The following is a 15,817-nucleotide window of genomic DNA, read 5'->3' on the forward strand; positions in this document are numbered from 1 at the left end:
TCCCCCCCCCCCTCTCTCTCTCGCTCTCTCTCTGTTGCTCTCGCTCTGTTTCTCACTCTTTCACTCTCTGTTTATCTCCCCCTCTCTCTCCCTCTCTCTCTCTTCTGTTCTCTTCTCTTCTGTTCACTTCTCTTCCTTCCTCTCTCTTCTCTTCCTTCCTTCCTCTTCTCTTCTCTTCTCTTCTCTTCTCTCTTCCTTCTCTTCCTCTCTCTTCCTCTCTTCTCTTCTTCTCTTCTCTTCTCTTCTCTTTCTCTCTTCTCTTCTTCCTCTTCTCTCCTTCCTCTTCTCTTCCTCTCTCTCTCTCTTCTCTTCCTTCTCTCTTCTCTTCCTTCCTCTCTCTCTTCTCTTCCTTCTCTCTCTTCTCTTCCTTCTCTTCTCTTCTTCCTCTCTCTCTCTCTTCCTTCCTCTCTCCTCTTCTCTTCCTCTTCTTCTCTCTCTTCCTCTCCTCTTCCTTCCTTCTCTTCTCTTCCTTCTCTTCTCTTCCTTCCTCTCTCTCTCTTCTCTTCCTTCCTTCCTCTCTTCTCTTCCTTCCTCTCTTCCTCTCTTCTCTTCTCTTCCTTCCTCTCTCTTCTCTTCCTTCCTCTCTTCTCTTCCTTTCTCTCTTCTCTTCCTTCCTCTCTTCTCTTCCTTCCTCTCTTCTCTTCCTTCCTCTCTCTCTCTTCTCTTCCTTCCTCTCTCTCTTCTCTTCTCTTCCTTCCTCTCTCTCTTCTCTTCCTTCCTCTCTCTCTTCTCTTCCTTCCTCTCTTCTCTTCCTTCTTCTCTTCTCTCTTCCCCTCTTCTTCTTCCTTCCCCTCTCTCTTCTCTTCCTTCCCCTCTCTCTTCTCTTCCTTCCCTCTCTCTCTCTCCTTCCTTCTCTCTTCTCTTCTCTTCCTCCTCTCTCCCTCTTCTCTTCCTTTCCTCTCTCTCTTCTTCTCCTTCCTTCTCTCTCTTCTCTTCCTTCCTTCTCTTCTCTTCCTTCCTCTCTCTCTCTTCTCTTCCTTCCCCTCTCTCTTCTCTTCCTTCCTCTCTCTCTTCTCTTCTTCTCCTCTCCTCTCTCTTCTCTTCCTCTCTCTCTCTCTCTCTCTTCCTCTCCTCTCTTCTCTTCCTCCTCTCTCTCTTCTCTTCCTTCCTCTCCTCTCCTCTCTCTCTTTCCTTCCTCTCCTCTCTCTTCTCTTCCTTCCCCTCTTCCCTCTCTCTCTTCTCTTCCTCTCTCTCTTCTCTTCCTTCCTCTCTCTTCTCTTCCTTCTCTTCTCTCTTCTCTCTCTCTTTTCTCTTCCTTCCTTTCTCTCTCTTCTCTTCCTTCCTTCTCTCTTCTCTTCCTCTCTTCCTTCCTTCCTCTCTCTCTTCTTCCTCTCTCTCTTCTCTTCCTTCCTCTCTCTCTTCTCTTCTCCTTCCTCTCCTCTCTCTCTCTCCTTTCCTCTCTCTCTTCTCTTCCTTCTCTCTCTCTCTTCTCTTCCTTCCTCTCTCTCTTCTCTTCCTTCCTTCCTCTCCTCTCTTCTCTTCCTTCCTCTCTCTTTCTCTTCCTTCCTCTCTCTCTCTTCTCTCTTCCTTCCTCTCTCTTCTCTTCCTTCCTCTCTCTCTCTTCTCTTCCTTCCTTTCTCTTCTCTTCTCTTCCTCTTCTCTCTTCTCTTCCTTCCTCTCTCTCTTCTTCTTCCTTCTCTCTCTTCTCTTCCTTCTCTCTCTCTCTCTTCCTTCCTCTCTTCTCTCTTCCTTCCTCTCTCTCTCTCTTCTCTTCTCTTCCTTCCTCTCTCTTCTCTTCCTTCTCTCTCTTCTCTTCCTTCTCTCTCTTCTCTTCCTTCCTCTCTCTTCTCTTCCTTCCTCTCTCTCTTCTCTTCTTTCCTCTCTCTCTTCTCTTCCTTCCTCTCTCTCTTCTCTTCCTTCCTCTCTCTCTTCTCTTCCTTTCCTTCTCTCTTCTCTTCCTCTCCTCTCTCTCTCTTCTTCCTCTCTCTCTTCTCTTCCTTCCTCTCTCTTCTCTCTTCCTTCTCTTCTCTTCTCCTCTCTCTTCTCTTCCTTCCTCTCTCTCTTTTCCTCTCTCTCTTCTCTTCCTCTCTCTCTTTCTCTTCTCTTCCTCTCTCTCTCTTCCTTCCTCTCTCTCTTCTCTTCCTTTCTCTCTCTCTTCTCTTCCTTCCTCTCTCTCTTCTCTTCCTTCTCTCTCTTCTCTCTTCTTTCCTCTCTCTCTCTCTCTCTTCTCTTCCTTCCTCTCTCTTCTCTTCCTTCCTCTCTCTCTCTCTTCTCTCTCTTCTTTCCTTCCTCTCTCTTCTCTTCCTTCCTCTCTCTCTTCTCTTCTTTCCTCTCTCTCTTCTCTTCCTTCCTCTCTTCTCTCTCTCTCTTCTCTTCTCTTCCTTCCTCTTCTCTTCCTTCCTCTCTCTCTTCTCTTCCTTCCTCTCTCTCTTCTCTTCCTTCCTCTCTCTCTTCTCTTCCCTTTCCTCTCTCTCTTCTCTTCTTCTTTCCTCTCTCTCTTCTCTTCCTTCTCTCTCTCTCTTCTCTTCCTTCCTCTCTCTTCTCTTCCTTCCTCTCTCTCTCTTCTCTTCCTTCCTCTCTCTCTCTCTTCCTTCTCTCTCTCTCTTCTCTTCCTTCCTCTCTCTCTTCTCTTCTTTCCTTCCTCTCTCTCTTCTTCTTCCTTCTCTCTTCTCTTCCTTCCTCTCTCTTCTCTTCCTTCCTCTCTCTCTTCTCTTCCTTCCTCTCTCTCTTCTCTTCCTTCCTCTCCTCTCTCTTCTCTTCCTTCCTCTCTCTCTCTTCTCTTCCTCTCTCTCTTTCTCTTCTCTTCCTTTCTCTTCTCTTCCTTCTCTTTCTCTTCTCTTCCTTCCTCTCTCTCTCTTCTCTTCTCTTCTCTCTTCCTTCCTCTCTCTCTTCTCTTCCTTCCTCTCTCTCTCTCTTCTTCCTTCTCTCTCTTCTCTTCCTTCCTCTCTCTCTTCTCTTCTTCCTCTCTCTCTCTCTTCCTTCCTCTCTCTCTTCTCTCCTTCCTCTCTCTCTTCTCTTCCTTCCTCTCTCTCTCTTCTCTTCCTTCCTTCTCTCTCTCTCTCTTCTCTTCCTTCCTCTCTCTTCTCTTCCTCTCCTTCTCTTCTCTTCCTCTTCCTTCTCTTCTTTCTCTCTCTTCTCTTCCTTCCTCTCTCTCTTCTTTCCTTCCTCTCTCTCTTCTCTTCTTCTTCCTTCTCTCTCTCTTCCTTCTCTCTCTTCTCTCCTCTTCTCTCTCTCTTCCTTCTCTCTCTCTCTTCTCTTCCTTCCTCTCTCTCTCTCTTCCTTCCTCTCTCTCTTCTCTCTTCTCTTCCTTCCTCTCTCTCTCTTCTCTTCCTTCTCTCTCTCTTCTCTTCCTTCCTCTCTCTCTTTCTCTTCCTTCCTCTCTCTCTTCTCTTCCTTCCTCTCTCTTCTCTTCTCTTCTCTTCCTCTCCTCTCTTCTCTCTCTTTCTCTTCCTTCCTCTCTCTCTTCTCTTCTTTCCTCTCTCTCTTTCTCTTCTCTTCCTTCCTCTCTCTTCTCTTCCTTCCTCTCTCTCTCTTCTTCTTTCCTCTCTCTCTTCTCTTCCTTCCTCTCTCTCTTCTCTTCTCTTCCTTCCTCTCTCTCTTTCTCTTCTCTTCCTTCCTCTCTCTCTTTCTCTTCTCTTCCTTCTCTCTTCTCTTCCTTCCTCTCTCTCTTCTCTTCCTTCCTCTCTCTTCTCTTCCTTCCTCTCTCTTCTCTTCCTTCCTCTCTCTTCTCTTCCTTCCTCTCTCTTCTCTTCTCTTCCTTCCTCTCTCTCTTCTCTTCCTTCCTCTCTCTCTTCTCTTCCTTCCTCTCTCTCTTCTCTTCCTTCCTCTCTCTCTTTCTCTTCCTTCCTCTCTCTCTTCTCTTCCTTCCTCTCTCTCTTTCTTCTTCCTTTCTCTTTCTCTTCTCTTCCTTCCTCTCTCTCTTCTCTTCCTTCCTCTCTCTTTCTCTTCCTTCCTCTCTCTCTTCTCTTCCTTCCTCTCTCTCTTCTCTTCCTTCCTCTCTCTCTTCTCTTCCTTCCTCTCTCTCTCTCTTCCTTCCTCTCCTCTCTCTCTCCTCCTCTCCTCTCCTTTCTCTGCAGGCTGCCAATGGCTACATCCTCCTGTTTGACGTGGTGGGAGGAGGAGAGGACAAGTATCTTTATGAACCCGTCTATTCCAAGTGAGTACATAAATATGTATTTATTGTCCTCTCCACCCACTCGCTTTCTTCAGGGTCAAAGATTGAAGTTCAAAATAGAATAACCAAGGTCAACTGCAGCAGGTCAGGAACCTGCTGTGGGAGGCAGGGACTAAATGTTAAAAGAATGAAGTTCTACAATGCTCACTCATAGATGTCAGTTGTTGAACTGCAAAGGTGGTTGTATTCATTCATTCACTCACAGCATAGACAAACCCCACTGTAGCTCCTGTCTACATGCTATGATAATTAGTGTACCAGTCAGGAGGCCTGAGGGATAGGTTGTACTGTAGTTTAGGACATCATTGCATGTTGAAGGCCTTGGCGAATGTCTGGACTAATTCCATGAACAGTGAATGCTGTGGATGACTGACTGTACAGCACAGTGTGTTCCTCGCCAGTCTTGGGCTGTTATAGCAGGGCTGCGTGGGTGAATGGGTGTTTGGGTGCGTGTGTCAACACAGTGGAAGAGAGGCTTTTCAGCCGGCCAGCTCTCTCTGCTCTCTGACAGAACTCAGATCTCCACAGCGAGTCCAGTCAATGAATCACATTTATTTATGAAGCCCATTTCGCATCAACAGCTGGATGCGAGGTGTGTTACCTTACATGCAGTCATTTTCAGTTCTGCAGTCACAGAACCAAAGGGCTTCTCTCAGCCTCTGAGACTCTGGTCTTTTTTTGGCCACAGGCCTTCAGTTAGCCCGTATATGTGGTTCATATCAGACCTAGACCACTATCTCACATGCACATAAACCAATACAGCCATGAAGTACAGTAGAATATTTATGAAGCCATGAAGTAGAGTATTTATGAAGTAGCTGAGATTTTGGCCAAACAAGCCATACAGAGGAGGTTTAACTGTGGAGGGAGGTTTAACTCCCTCAGGCTGATCAGGGTGATACCAGCAAAACAGCGTCACTCAGCCTTTATGAAAGATTGTGAGAGTTCCAATGAGGACATGCCTGTACACACACACAGACCCACCTACTCCCCCTCACAAAACCTCTGTTCCACTCTGTGCTACCAGTCACCACATCAAAGCATTGTCAGGGAATCTGGACCAAGTCTGGACTTGATGAGGAAGGAGGCAGATGTACTAAACACAGGCATCACTGTGCCGGCTGCGGTTTGGCCTCGTTTGTGCCTAGATCCTGTAGTGCTATTGTTTGACTAACCCAGCCTTTTCCCCCTGTTGATTTTAGACTTGATAAGGTAGAGTGAATTGGATAAATCAGATCCATGAACCCTATGTGCCCTCATTACCTCTGCCACATACACGTCCTCATTGTGTGTGTGTTTACAGAGGGAGTCGTGGTGTTAAGGTCACCCCAGGTTATAAAGAGGAGCAGTGTGCCCCCGCTCTCAGCCTGGAGATGAAGAGACCCATAGACCTGGAGGCTCCCATTACCAGGTACCTGTCTCTCTCTCTCTCGCACATACATACTCACACGCACACACATACATACATACTCACACACACGCACACACATACATACATACATACATACACACCTACCTACACACATAAATGCGTGCACATACACATCTACACACAACTCACACTCAAACACCAACTGGACACTGAAGTGTGTTTAGTTTGAAAGTTAACACTGGTGTAGTTGTTGGCCATTATAAGTCTAGTTAGTTTTCCCATTCTGGACTGGTGCTTGGTACTTCAGCCACTGTGTACATTTCTGTGCTGAAAAGATTTCCTACTTTTCTTCCCAAACCAATTTGTGTCTTCTGCAAATGATATAAAAACGTGGGTTCGGCTTTGCACATTCCTGGTCTAGTCCCTGTGGACTCTACAGTAGGACATTAAGGTTTTATTGCTCTTTGCTTTTCCTGTGTGTGTGTCCTTCCAGTAGCCTGACTTCCGGGCTGCTTGCCTGGGGTGAATTGAGGAGAGAAGCTAAGCCCCAGTAGTGTCCTGTTGGATTCAAAAGCCTTATTCTCCAGTATTTCTGGCCTATTCTCCTCTGGAGAGATGAAGTGTTCTGGCCAGACCACATTCAGATTACTGAGACTGGGCTACAGGGTACTCCTCAGTACTCACACACCATCTGAGTACACTGCACATTCCATCCTGGTCCCTCTGCAGCTCCCCAGGAGGAACACTCATCTCTCTCTGTCTCTCTCTGTCTCTCTCTCTCTGCATTCTCACTCTTTTAAAACATATATATTTTCATCCTCCTCCTTTTATCCGTTCTTCTTTCATTCAACTTCTTAAACTTTGTCACAAAACTCTTTATTTTCTACTCCGTCCTAATTTATTGGCCGCTCTCTTTCTCCTTGTCCTCTTTTCTGTCCCTTCAGCATGCAGTCTCTTCAGGAGGATCTATTGGTGTCTACTGCTGATGGCTACCTCCACGTCCTCCACTGGAATGGAGTCAGCAACGGCAGGAAGGCCATCAGTCTCTGTAGTGTCCCTTTCTCCCTGGACCTACAGTCTGCCAGAGGTCAGTCCCAATCACTATAGCATCCTCTCCCCACCCCACCTACAGTCTGCCAGAGGTCAGTCCCAATCACTATAGCATCCTCTCCCCACCCCACCTACAGTCTGCCAGAGGTCAGTCCCAATCATTATAGCATCCTCTCCCCACCTCACCTACAGTCTGCCAGAGGTCAGTCCCAATCACTATAGCATCCTCTCCCCATCTCACCTACAGTCTGCCAGAGGTCAGTCCCAATCACTATACCATCCTCTCCCCACCCCACCTACAGTCTGCCAGAGGTCAGTCCCAATCACTATACCATCCTCTCCCCACCCCACCTACAGTCTGCCAGAGGTCAGTCCCAATCACTATACCATCCTATCCCCACCTCACCTACAGTCTGCCAGAGGTCAGTCCCAATCACTATACCATCCTCTCCCCACCTCACCTACAGTCTGCCAGAGGTCAGTCCCAGTCACTATACCATCCTCTCCCCACCCCACCTACAGTCTGCCAGAGGTCAGTCCCAATCACTATACCATCCTCTCCCCACCTCACCTACAGTCTGCCCTTAGCCCTACCAGTCCCTGTAAGCTCCACCATATACAGCCATGTTTACATAATGATCTGGACCTACATCCATCTATCCATGTGTTTTAGATAAAGCCCCCTCGTTGTGGTTTAGACACTGTCAGCCCCCCTCGTTGTGGTTTAGGCACTGTCAGACCCCCCCCGTTGTGGTTTAGACACTGTCAGCCCCCCTCGTTGTGGTTTAGGCACTGTCAGACCCCCTCGTTGTGGACCACCTTTAGACACTGTCAGCCCCCTCGTTGTGGTTTAGGCACTGTCAGACCACCTCGTTGTGGTTTAGGCACTGTCAGCCCCCCCGTTGTGGTTTAGACACTGTCAGACCCCCCCGTTGTGGTTTAGGGACTGTCAGACCCCCCGTTGTGGTTTAGACACTGTCAGACCCCCCGTTGTGGTTTAGGGACTGTCAGACCCCCTCGTTGTGGTTTAGGGACTGTCAGACCCCCCGTTGTGGTTTAGGGACTGTCAGACCCCCCGTTGTGGTTTAGGGACTGTCAGACCCCCCGTTGTGGTTTAGGGACTGTCAGACCCCCTCGTTGTGGTTTAGACACTGTCAGCCCCCCGTTGTGGTTTAGACACTGTCAGACCCCCCCGTTGTGGTTTAGGCACTGTCAGACCCCGTTGTGGTTTAGGCACTGTCAGACCCCCCGTTGTGGTTTAGGCACTGTCAGACCCCCCGTTGTGCTTTAGGCACTGTCAGACCCCCCGTTGTGCTTTAGGCACTGTCAGCCCCCTCGTTGTGCTTTAGACACTGTCAGCCCCCTCATTGTGGTTTAGGCACTGTCAGCCCCCTCGTTGTGCTTTAGGCACTGTCAGACCCCCCGTTGTGGTTTAGGCACTGTCATACCCCCGTTGTGGTTTAGGCACTGTCAGACCTCCCCGTTGTGGTTTAGGCACTGTCAGACCCCCTCGTTGTGCTTTAGACACTGTCAGACCCCCTCGTTGTGCTTTAGACACTGTCAGCCCCCTCGTTGTGCTTTAGACACTGTCAGACCCCCTCCCGTTGTGCTTTAGACACTGTCAGACCCCCCCGTTGTGCTTTAGGCACTGTCAGACCCCCCGTTGTGCTTTAGGCACTGTCAGCCCCCCCTCGTTGTGCTTTAGGCACTGTCAGCCCCCTCGTGGGTTTAGGCACTGTCAGCCCCCCTCGTGTGTTTAGGCACTGTCAGCCCCCCTCGTTGTGGTTTAGGCACTGTCAGACCCCCGTTGTGGTTTAGGCACTGTCAGACCCCCCGTTGTGGTTTAGGCACTGTCAGACCCCCCGTTGTGGTTTAGGCACTGTCAGACCCCCCGTTGTGGTTTAGGGACTGTCAGACCCCCCGTTGTGGTTTAGGGACTGTCAGACCCCCCGTTGTGGTTTAGGGACTGTCAGACCCCCCGTTGTGGTTTAGGGACTGTCAGACCCCCTCGTTGTGGTTTAGACACTGTCAGACACTGTCCCCCCCGTTGTGGTTTAGACACTGTCAGCCCCCCGTTGTGGTTTAGACACTGTCAGACCCCCTCGTTGTGGTTTAGGCACTGTCAGACCCCCCGTTGTGGTTTAGGCACTGTCAGACCCCCGTTGTGGTTTAGGCACTGTCAGACCCCCCCCGTTGTGCTTTAGGCACTGTCAGACCCCCGTTGTGCTTTAGGCACTGTCAGCCCCCTCGTTGTGCTTTAGGCACTGTCAGCCCCCTCATTGTGGTTTAGGCACTGTCAGCCCCCCGTTGTGCTTTAGGCACTGTCAGACCCCCCGTTGTGGTTTAGGCACTGTCAGACCCCACTGTCAGTTGTGGTTTAGGCACTGTCAGACCCCCCGTTGTGCTTTAGACACTGTCAGACCCCTCGTTGACACTGCTCGTTGTTTTAGACACTGTCAGACCCCCCGTTGTGCTTTAGACACTGTCAGACCCCCCCGTTGTGCTTTAGGCACTGTCAGACCCCCGTTGTGCTTTAGGCACTGTCAGCCCCCTCGTTGTGCTTTAGGCACTGTCAGCCCCCCTCGTTGTGGTTTAGGCACTGTCAGACCCCCTCGTTGTTTTAGGCACTGGACCCCCGTTTGGTTTAGGCACTGTCAGACCCCCGTTGTGGTTTAGGCACTGTCAGACCCCCGTTGTGGTTTAGGCACTGTCAGACCCCCGTTGTGCTTTAGACACTGTCAGCCCCCTCGTTGTGGTTTAGGGACTGTCAGACCCCCCGTTGTGGTTTAGGGACTGTCAGACCCCCCGTTGTGGTTTAGGGACTGTCAGACCCCCTCGTTGTGGTTTAGACACTGTCAGACCCCCCGTTGTGGTTTAGACACTGTCAGCCCCCTCGTTGTGGTTTAGACACTGTCAGACCCCCCGTTGTGGTTTAGGCACTGTCAGACCCCCGTTGTGGTTTAGGCACTGTCAGACCCCCCGTTGTGGTTTAGGCACTGTCAGACCCCCCCCCCCCGTTGTGGTTTAGGCACTGTCAGACCCCCGTTGTGCTTTAGGCACTGTCAGACCCCCCGTTGTGCTTTAGGCACTGTCAGCCCCCTCGTTGTGCTTTAGGCACTGTCAGACCCCCCGTTGTGGTTTAGGCACTGTCAGACCCCCCGTTGTGGTTTAGGCACTGTCAGACCCCCTCGTTGTGCTTTAGACACTGTCAGACCCCCTGTGTTGTGCTTTAGACACTGTCAGCCCCCTCGTTGTGCTTTAGACACTGTCAGACCCCCCGTTGTGCTTTAGACACTGTCAGACCCCCCGTTGTGCTTTAGGCACTGTCAGACCCCCGTTGTGCTTTAGGCACTGTCAGCCCCCTCGTTGTGCTTTAGGCACTGTCAGCCCCCCTCGTGGTTTAGGCACTGTCAGACCCCCGTTGTGCTTTAGGCACTGTCAGACCCCCACTGTCAGACCCCCTCGTTGTGGTTTAGGCACTGTCAGCCCCCCAGACCCCCCTGTTGTGCTTTAGACACTGTCAGCCCCCCTCATTGTGGTTTAGGCACTGTCAGACCCCCCGTTGTGGTTTAGGCACTGTCAGACCAGACCCCCGTTGTGGTTTAGGCACTGTCAGACCAGACCCCCCTGTGGTTTAGACACTGTCAGACCCCCTTGTGGTTTAGGCACTGTCAGACCCCCGTTGTGGTTTAGGGACTGTCAGACCCCCCCCGTTGTGGTTTAGGGACTGTCAGACCCCCCGTTGTGGTTTAGGGACTGTCAGACCCCCCGTTGTGGTTTACTGTCAGACCCCCTCGTTGTGGTTTAGACACTGTCAGACCCCCGTTGTGGTTTAGACACTGTCAGCCCCCTCGTTGTGGTTTAGACACTGTCAGACCCCCCGTTGTGGTTTAGGCACTGTCAGACCCCGTTGTGGTTTAGGCACTGTCAGAGGCACTGTCAGACCCCCGTTGTGCTTTAGGCACTGTCAGACCCCGTTGTGCTTTAGGCACTGTCAGCCCCCTCGTTGTGCTTTAGGCACTGTCAGACCCCCACGTTGTGGTTTAGGACAGGCTGTCAGACCCCCCGTTGTGGTTTAGGCACTGTCAGACCCCCTCGTTGTGCTTTAGACACTGTCAGACCCCTCGTTGTGCTTTAGACACTGTCAGCCCCCCTCGTTGTGCTTTAGACACTGTCAGACTGTCCCCGTTGTGCTTTAGGCACTGTCAGACCCCCCGTTGTGCTTTAGGCACTGTCAGACCCCCCTCGTTGTGCTTTAGGCACTGTCAGCCCCCTCGTTGTGGTTTAGACACTGTCAGCCCCCTCGTTGTGGTTTAGGCACTGTCAGACCCCCCACTGTCAGACCCCCCCGTGTGGTTTAGGCACTTGTCACTGTCAGACCCCCCGTTGTGCTTTAGACACTGTCAGCCCCCTCGTTGTGGTTTAGGCACTGTCAGACCCCCCGTTGTGGTTTAGGGACTGTCAGACCCCCCGTTGTGGTTTAGGCACTGTCAGACCCCCTCGTTGTGGTTTAGACACTGTCAGACCCCCCGTTGTGGTTTAGGCACTGTCAGCCCCCCTCGTTGTGGTTTAGGCACTGTCAGACCCCCCGTTGTGGTTTAGGCACTGTCAGACCCCCCGTTGTGGTTTAGGCACTGTCAGACCCCCCGTTGTGCTTTAGGCACTGTCAGACCCCCTCCCCCCGTTGTGGTTTAGGCACTGTCAGACCCCCGTTGTGCTTTAGGCACTGTCAGACCCCCGTTGTGCTTTAGGCACTGTCAGCCCCCCCTCGTTGTGCTTTAGGCACTGTCAGACCCCCCCCGTTGTGGTTTAGGCACTGTCAGACCCCCCGTTGTGGTTTAGGCACTGTCAGACCCCCTCGTTGTGCTTTAGACACTGTCAGACCCCCTCGTTGTGCTTTAGACACTGTCAGCCCCCTCGTTGTGCTTTAGACACTGTCAGACCCCCCGTTGTGCTTTAGACACTGTCAGACCCCCCCCGTTGTGCAGGCACTGTCAGACCCCGTTGTGCTTTAGGCACTGTCAGACCCCGGTTTAGGCACTTTGTGCTTTAGGCACTGTCAGCCCCCTCGTGGTTTAGGCACTGTCAGACCCCCCGTTGTGCTTTAGGCACTGTCAGACCCCCCGTTGTGGTTTAGGCACTGTCAGACCCCCCCCGTTGTGGTTTAGGCACTGTCAGACCCCCCCTCGTTGTGCTAGACACTGTCAGCCCCCTCGTTGTGGTTTAGGCACTGTCAGACCCCCTCGTTGTGCTTTAGGCACTGTCAGACCCCCCGTTGTGGTTTAGGCACTGACAGAACCCCCCGTTGTGGTTTAGGGACTGTCAGACCCCCGTTGTGGTTTAGGGACTTCAGACCCCCCGTTGTGGTTTAGGGACTGTCAAACCCCCCGTTGTGGTTTAGACACTGTCAGCCCCCTCGTTGTGGTTTAGACACTGTCAGACCCCCCGTTGTGGTTTAGGCACTGTCAGACCCCCCGTTGTGGTTTAGGTGCTTTAGGCACTGTCAGACCCCCCGTTGTGGTTTAGGCACTGTCAGACCCCCTCGTTGTGCTTTAGACACTGTCAGCCCCCTCGTTGTGCTTTAGACACTGTCAGCCCCCTTGTGCTTTAGACACTGTCAGACCCCCCCCCGTTGTGCTTTAGGCACTGTCAGACCCCCCGTTGTGCTTTAGGCACTGGTTTTAGACACTGCAGCTGTCAGACCCCCTGTGGTTTAGGCACTGTCAGCCCCCTTGTGCTTTAGGCACTGTCAGACCCCCCGTTGTGGTTTAGGCACTGTCAGACCCCCCGTTGTGGTTTAGGCACTGTCAGACCCCCGTTGTGGTTTAGGCACTGTCAGTGCTTTAGACACTGTCAGCCCCCCTCGTTGTGGTTTAGGGACCAGACCCCCCGTTGTGGTTTAGGCACTGTCAGACCCCCCGTTGTGGTTTAGACACTGTCAGACCCCCGTTGTGGTTGTGGTTTAGGTTTAGACACTGTCAGCCCCCCTCGTTGTGGTTTAGACACTGTCAGACCCCCTTGTGGTTTAGGCACTGTCAGACCCCCCGTTGTGGTTTAGGCACTGTCAGACCCCCCGTCAGGCACTGTCAGACCCCCCCCCCCCGTTGTGGTTTAGGCACTGTCAGACCCCCCGTTGTGTTTAACTGTCAGACCCCCGTTTGCTTTAGGCACTGTCAGCCCCCCTACTGTGCTTTAGACACTGTCAGACCCCCGTTGTGGTTTGGCACTGTCAGACCCCCGTTGTGGTTTAGGCACTGTCAGACCCCTGTTGTGCTTTAGACACTGAGACCCCCTGTTGTGCTTTAGACACTGTCAGCCCCCTCGTTGTGCTTTAGACACTGACCCCTTGTGTGCACTGACACTGTCAGACCCCCCCCGTGTCAGACACTGTCAGCCCCCCGTGTGCTTTAGGCACTGTCAGACCCCCGTTGTGCTTTAGGCACTGTGGCCCCCCTGCTTGTGCTTTAGGCACTGTCAGGCCCCCTCGTGGTTTAGGCACTGGATTGTGCCAACAGGCACTGCAGATGTTGTGGTTTAGGCACTGTCAGACCCCCCCATTGTGGTTTTAGGCACTGTGTCTGTGGTGTGTGACCCCCCCGTGTGGGAACTGTCAGCCCCCCTCGTGTGGTTTAGGCACTGTCAGACCCCCCGTGTTTAGCCAGTGTGGTTTAGGCACTGTCAGACCCCCCGTTGTGGTTTAGGCACTGTCAGACCCCCCGTCACTGACAGACCCCCCCGTTGTGGTTTAGGGACTGTCAGACCCCCCGTTGCAGGGGACTGTCTGGGTTTAGGGACTGCAGATGTTGTGGTTTAGACACTGTCAGCCCCCTCGTTGTGGTTTAGACACTGTCAGACCCCCCGTTGTGGTTTAGGCACTGTCAGACCCCCGTTGTGGCTGTCAGACAGGCACTGTCAGACCCCCCTGTTGTGCTTTAGGCACTGTCAGACCCCCGTTGTGCTTTAGGCACAGCCCCCTCATTGTGGTTTAGGCACTGTCAGCCCCCCTCGTTGTGCTTTAGGCACTGTCAGACCCCCCGTGTGGTTTAGGCACTGTCAGACCCCCGTTGTGGTTTAGGCACTATCAGACCCCCGTTGTGGTTTAGGCACTGTCAGACCCCCTCGTTGTGCTGACACTGTCAGACTTTGCTTTAGACACTGTCAGACCCCCCCGTTGTGCTTTAGGCACTGTCAGACCCCGTTGTGCTTTAGGCACTGTCAGACCCCCCGTTGTGCTTTAGGCACTGTGATTGGTGTTGTGGTTTAGACTGTCAGCCCCCTCGGTCCACTGTCAGACCCCCTCGTGTGCTTTAGGCACTGTCATCTGCCAGCGTGTGGTTTAGGCACTGTCAGACCCCCCCGTTGTGCTTTTTAGGCACTATTTTTAGGGCCTGTCAGACCCCCTGTTGTGGTTTAGGCACTGGCAGACCCCCGGTGGTTTAGGCACTGTCAGACCCCCCGTTGTGGTTTAGGCACTGTCAGACCCCCCGTTGTGGTTTAGGCACTGTCAGACCCCTCCGTTGTGGTTTAGGCACTGTCAGACCCCCGTTGTGGTTTAGGCACTGTCAGACCCCCCCCCCCCCCCCCCCCGTTGTTGTGGTTTAGGCACTGTCAGCCCCCTATTTGTGGTTTAGGCACTGGCCTGTTGTGGTTTAGACACTGTCAGCCCCCCTCGTTGTGGTTCGTGTGTTCTAAGTCTGGGTTTGTTTATGTGTGTGTCTCTGCAGGTGGTCTGTGTCTGGACCTGAAGGGGGTGTACATCAGAGACATGACCTACTGTGTGACACTGGATGGCTTTGCTGTGGTGCTTGATGATGGCAGGCTGGGGTTCATCACTCCTCTAGCCAACAGGATCACTGCAGATGTAAGAACTGTGTCTGTGTGTGTGTGTGTGTGGGAAAGAAAGTGAAAGGCAGAGGTGTGCCAGTGGAAAAGCGGTGATCTGACTGTCCTCTTTTACAGCAGCTGCAGCGCGTCTGGGCAGCAGATGTAACAGACGGCCCGTGTGTGGCTGTCAACAATAAGTACAGACTGGTGACCTTTGGCTGTGCCAGGTACGTGTAGATCTTTTGGCCTTGGTGGTGCTTGACAAGTCCTCAGATGGCAATCTGCCAGCTTGGCAGGACTGTCTGGACTATTTTTAATCTCTCACACATTGACACCTGGCTGGTTGGCTGGCTGGCTGGCTGGCTGGCTGGTTGACTGGCTGGCTGGCTGAACAGTGTGACTCTGCATCTCTTGATTGTGTAATTAACATTCCACTAATGCAGGGTTTATAGAGGCCTGTGGTGATACTGAGGTCAGCAGGAGACCGAGAGAACCTGAGTGACCGACAGTAGATGGCCTGAGTGGCAGACAGTAGATGGCCTGAGTGGCAGACAGTAGATGGCCTGAGTGGCAGACAGTAGATGGCCTGAGTGGCAGACAGTAGATGGCCTGAGTGGCAGACAGTAGATGGCCTGAGTGGCAGACAGTAGATGGCCTGAGTGGCAGACAGTAGATGGCTAGATGGCCTGAGTGACAGACAGTAGATGGCCTGAGTGGCAGACAGTAGATGGCCTGAGTGGCAGACAGTAGATGGCCTGAGTGGCAGACAGTAGATGGCCTGAGTGGCAGACAGTAGATGGCCTGAGTGGCAGACAGTAGATGGCCTGAGTGGCAGACAGTAGATGGCCTGAGTGGCAGACAGTAGATGGCCTGAGTGGCAGACAGTAGATGGCCTGAGTGGCAGACAGTAGATGGCCTGAGTGACCGACAGTAGATGGCCTGAGTGGCAGACAGTAGATGGCCTGAGTGGCAGACAGTAGATGGCCTGAGTGGCAGACAGTAGATGGCCTGAGTGGCAGACAGTAGATGGCCTGAGTGACCGACAGTAGATGGCCTGAGTGGCAGACAGTAGATGGCCTGAGTGGCAGACAGTAGATGGCCTGAGTGGCAGACAGTAGATGGCCTGAGTGACCGACAGTAGATGGCAGTGATTTGAATCTCCAACCTTTCATCTAAATATTTATTGAATCCTCACGTTGCCTTATTTCAGCAGTTGTTTGTCAGTCAGGAAATGTAGGCTAATTGTATTGAATGATGTATTGAATCCACTGACCGTGTTTCTGTCTGTGTTCCAGTGGCTCAGTGTTGGTATACAGTATCGATACCACTACAGGGTCCATGCAGCTCTCCCACAAGCTGGAGCTCACTCCTAAACACTACCCCGGTACGTACAACCCCCTAAACACACTACCCCGGTACGTACAACCCCCTAAACACACTGCCCCGGTACGTACAAC

At 52.2% G+C, this 15,817-nt stretch overlaps 1 protein-coding gene across 1 annotated transcript in view; it reads left to right on the forward strand.

Moving 5' to 3' along the window:
• LOC115104831 (guanine nucleotide exchange factor subunit RIC1-like) overlaps positions 1-15,817 on the forward strand; it is a 99,640-nt gene that overhangs the window by 55,059 nt on the left and 28,764 nt on the right. Inside the window, exons 3-8 of the mRNA XM_065007574.1 lie at positions 4,017-4,096; positions 5,418-5,525; positions 6,431-6,573; positions 14,261-14,397; positions 14,496-14,587; positions 15,656-15,744. Of these exons, the coding sequence (XP_064863646.1) occupies positions 4,017-4,096; positions 5,418-5,525; positions 6,431-6,573; positions 14,261-14,397; positions 14,496-14,587; positions 15,656-15,744 (649 nt within the window). The remainder of the gene's footprint in view (positions 1-4,016; positions 4,097-5,417; positions 5,526-6,430; positions 6,574-14,260; positions 14,398-14,495; positions 14,588-15,655; positions 15,745-15,817) is intronic.

Source organism: Oncorhynchus nerka, linkage group LG22, assembly GCF_034236695.1.
Source record: "Oncorhynchus nerka isolate Pitt River linkage group LG22, Oner_Uvic_2.0, whole genome shotgun sequence".
NCBI classification, from domain to species: Eukaryota; Metazoa; Chordata; class Actinopteri; order Salmoniformes; family Salmonidae; genus Oncorhynchus; species Oncorhynchus nerka.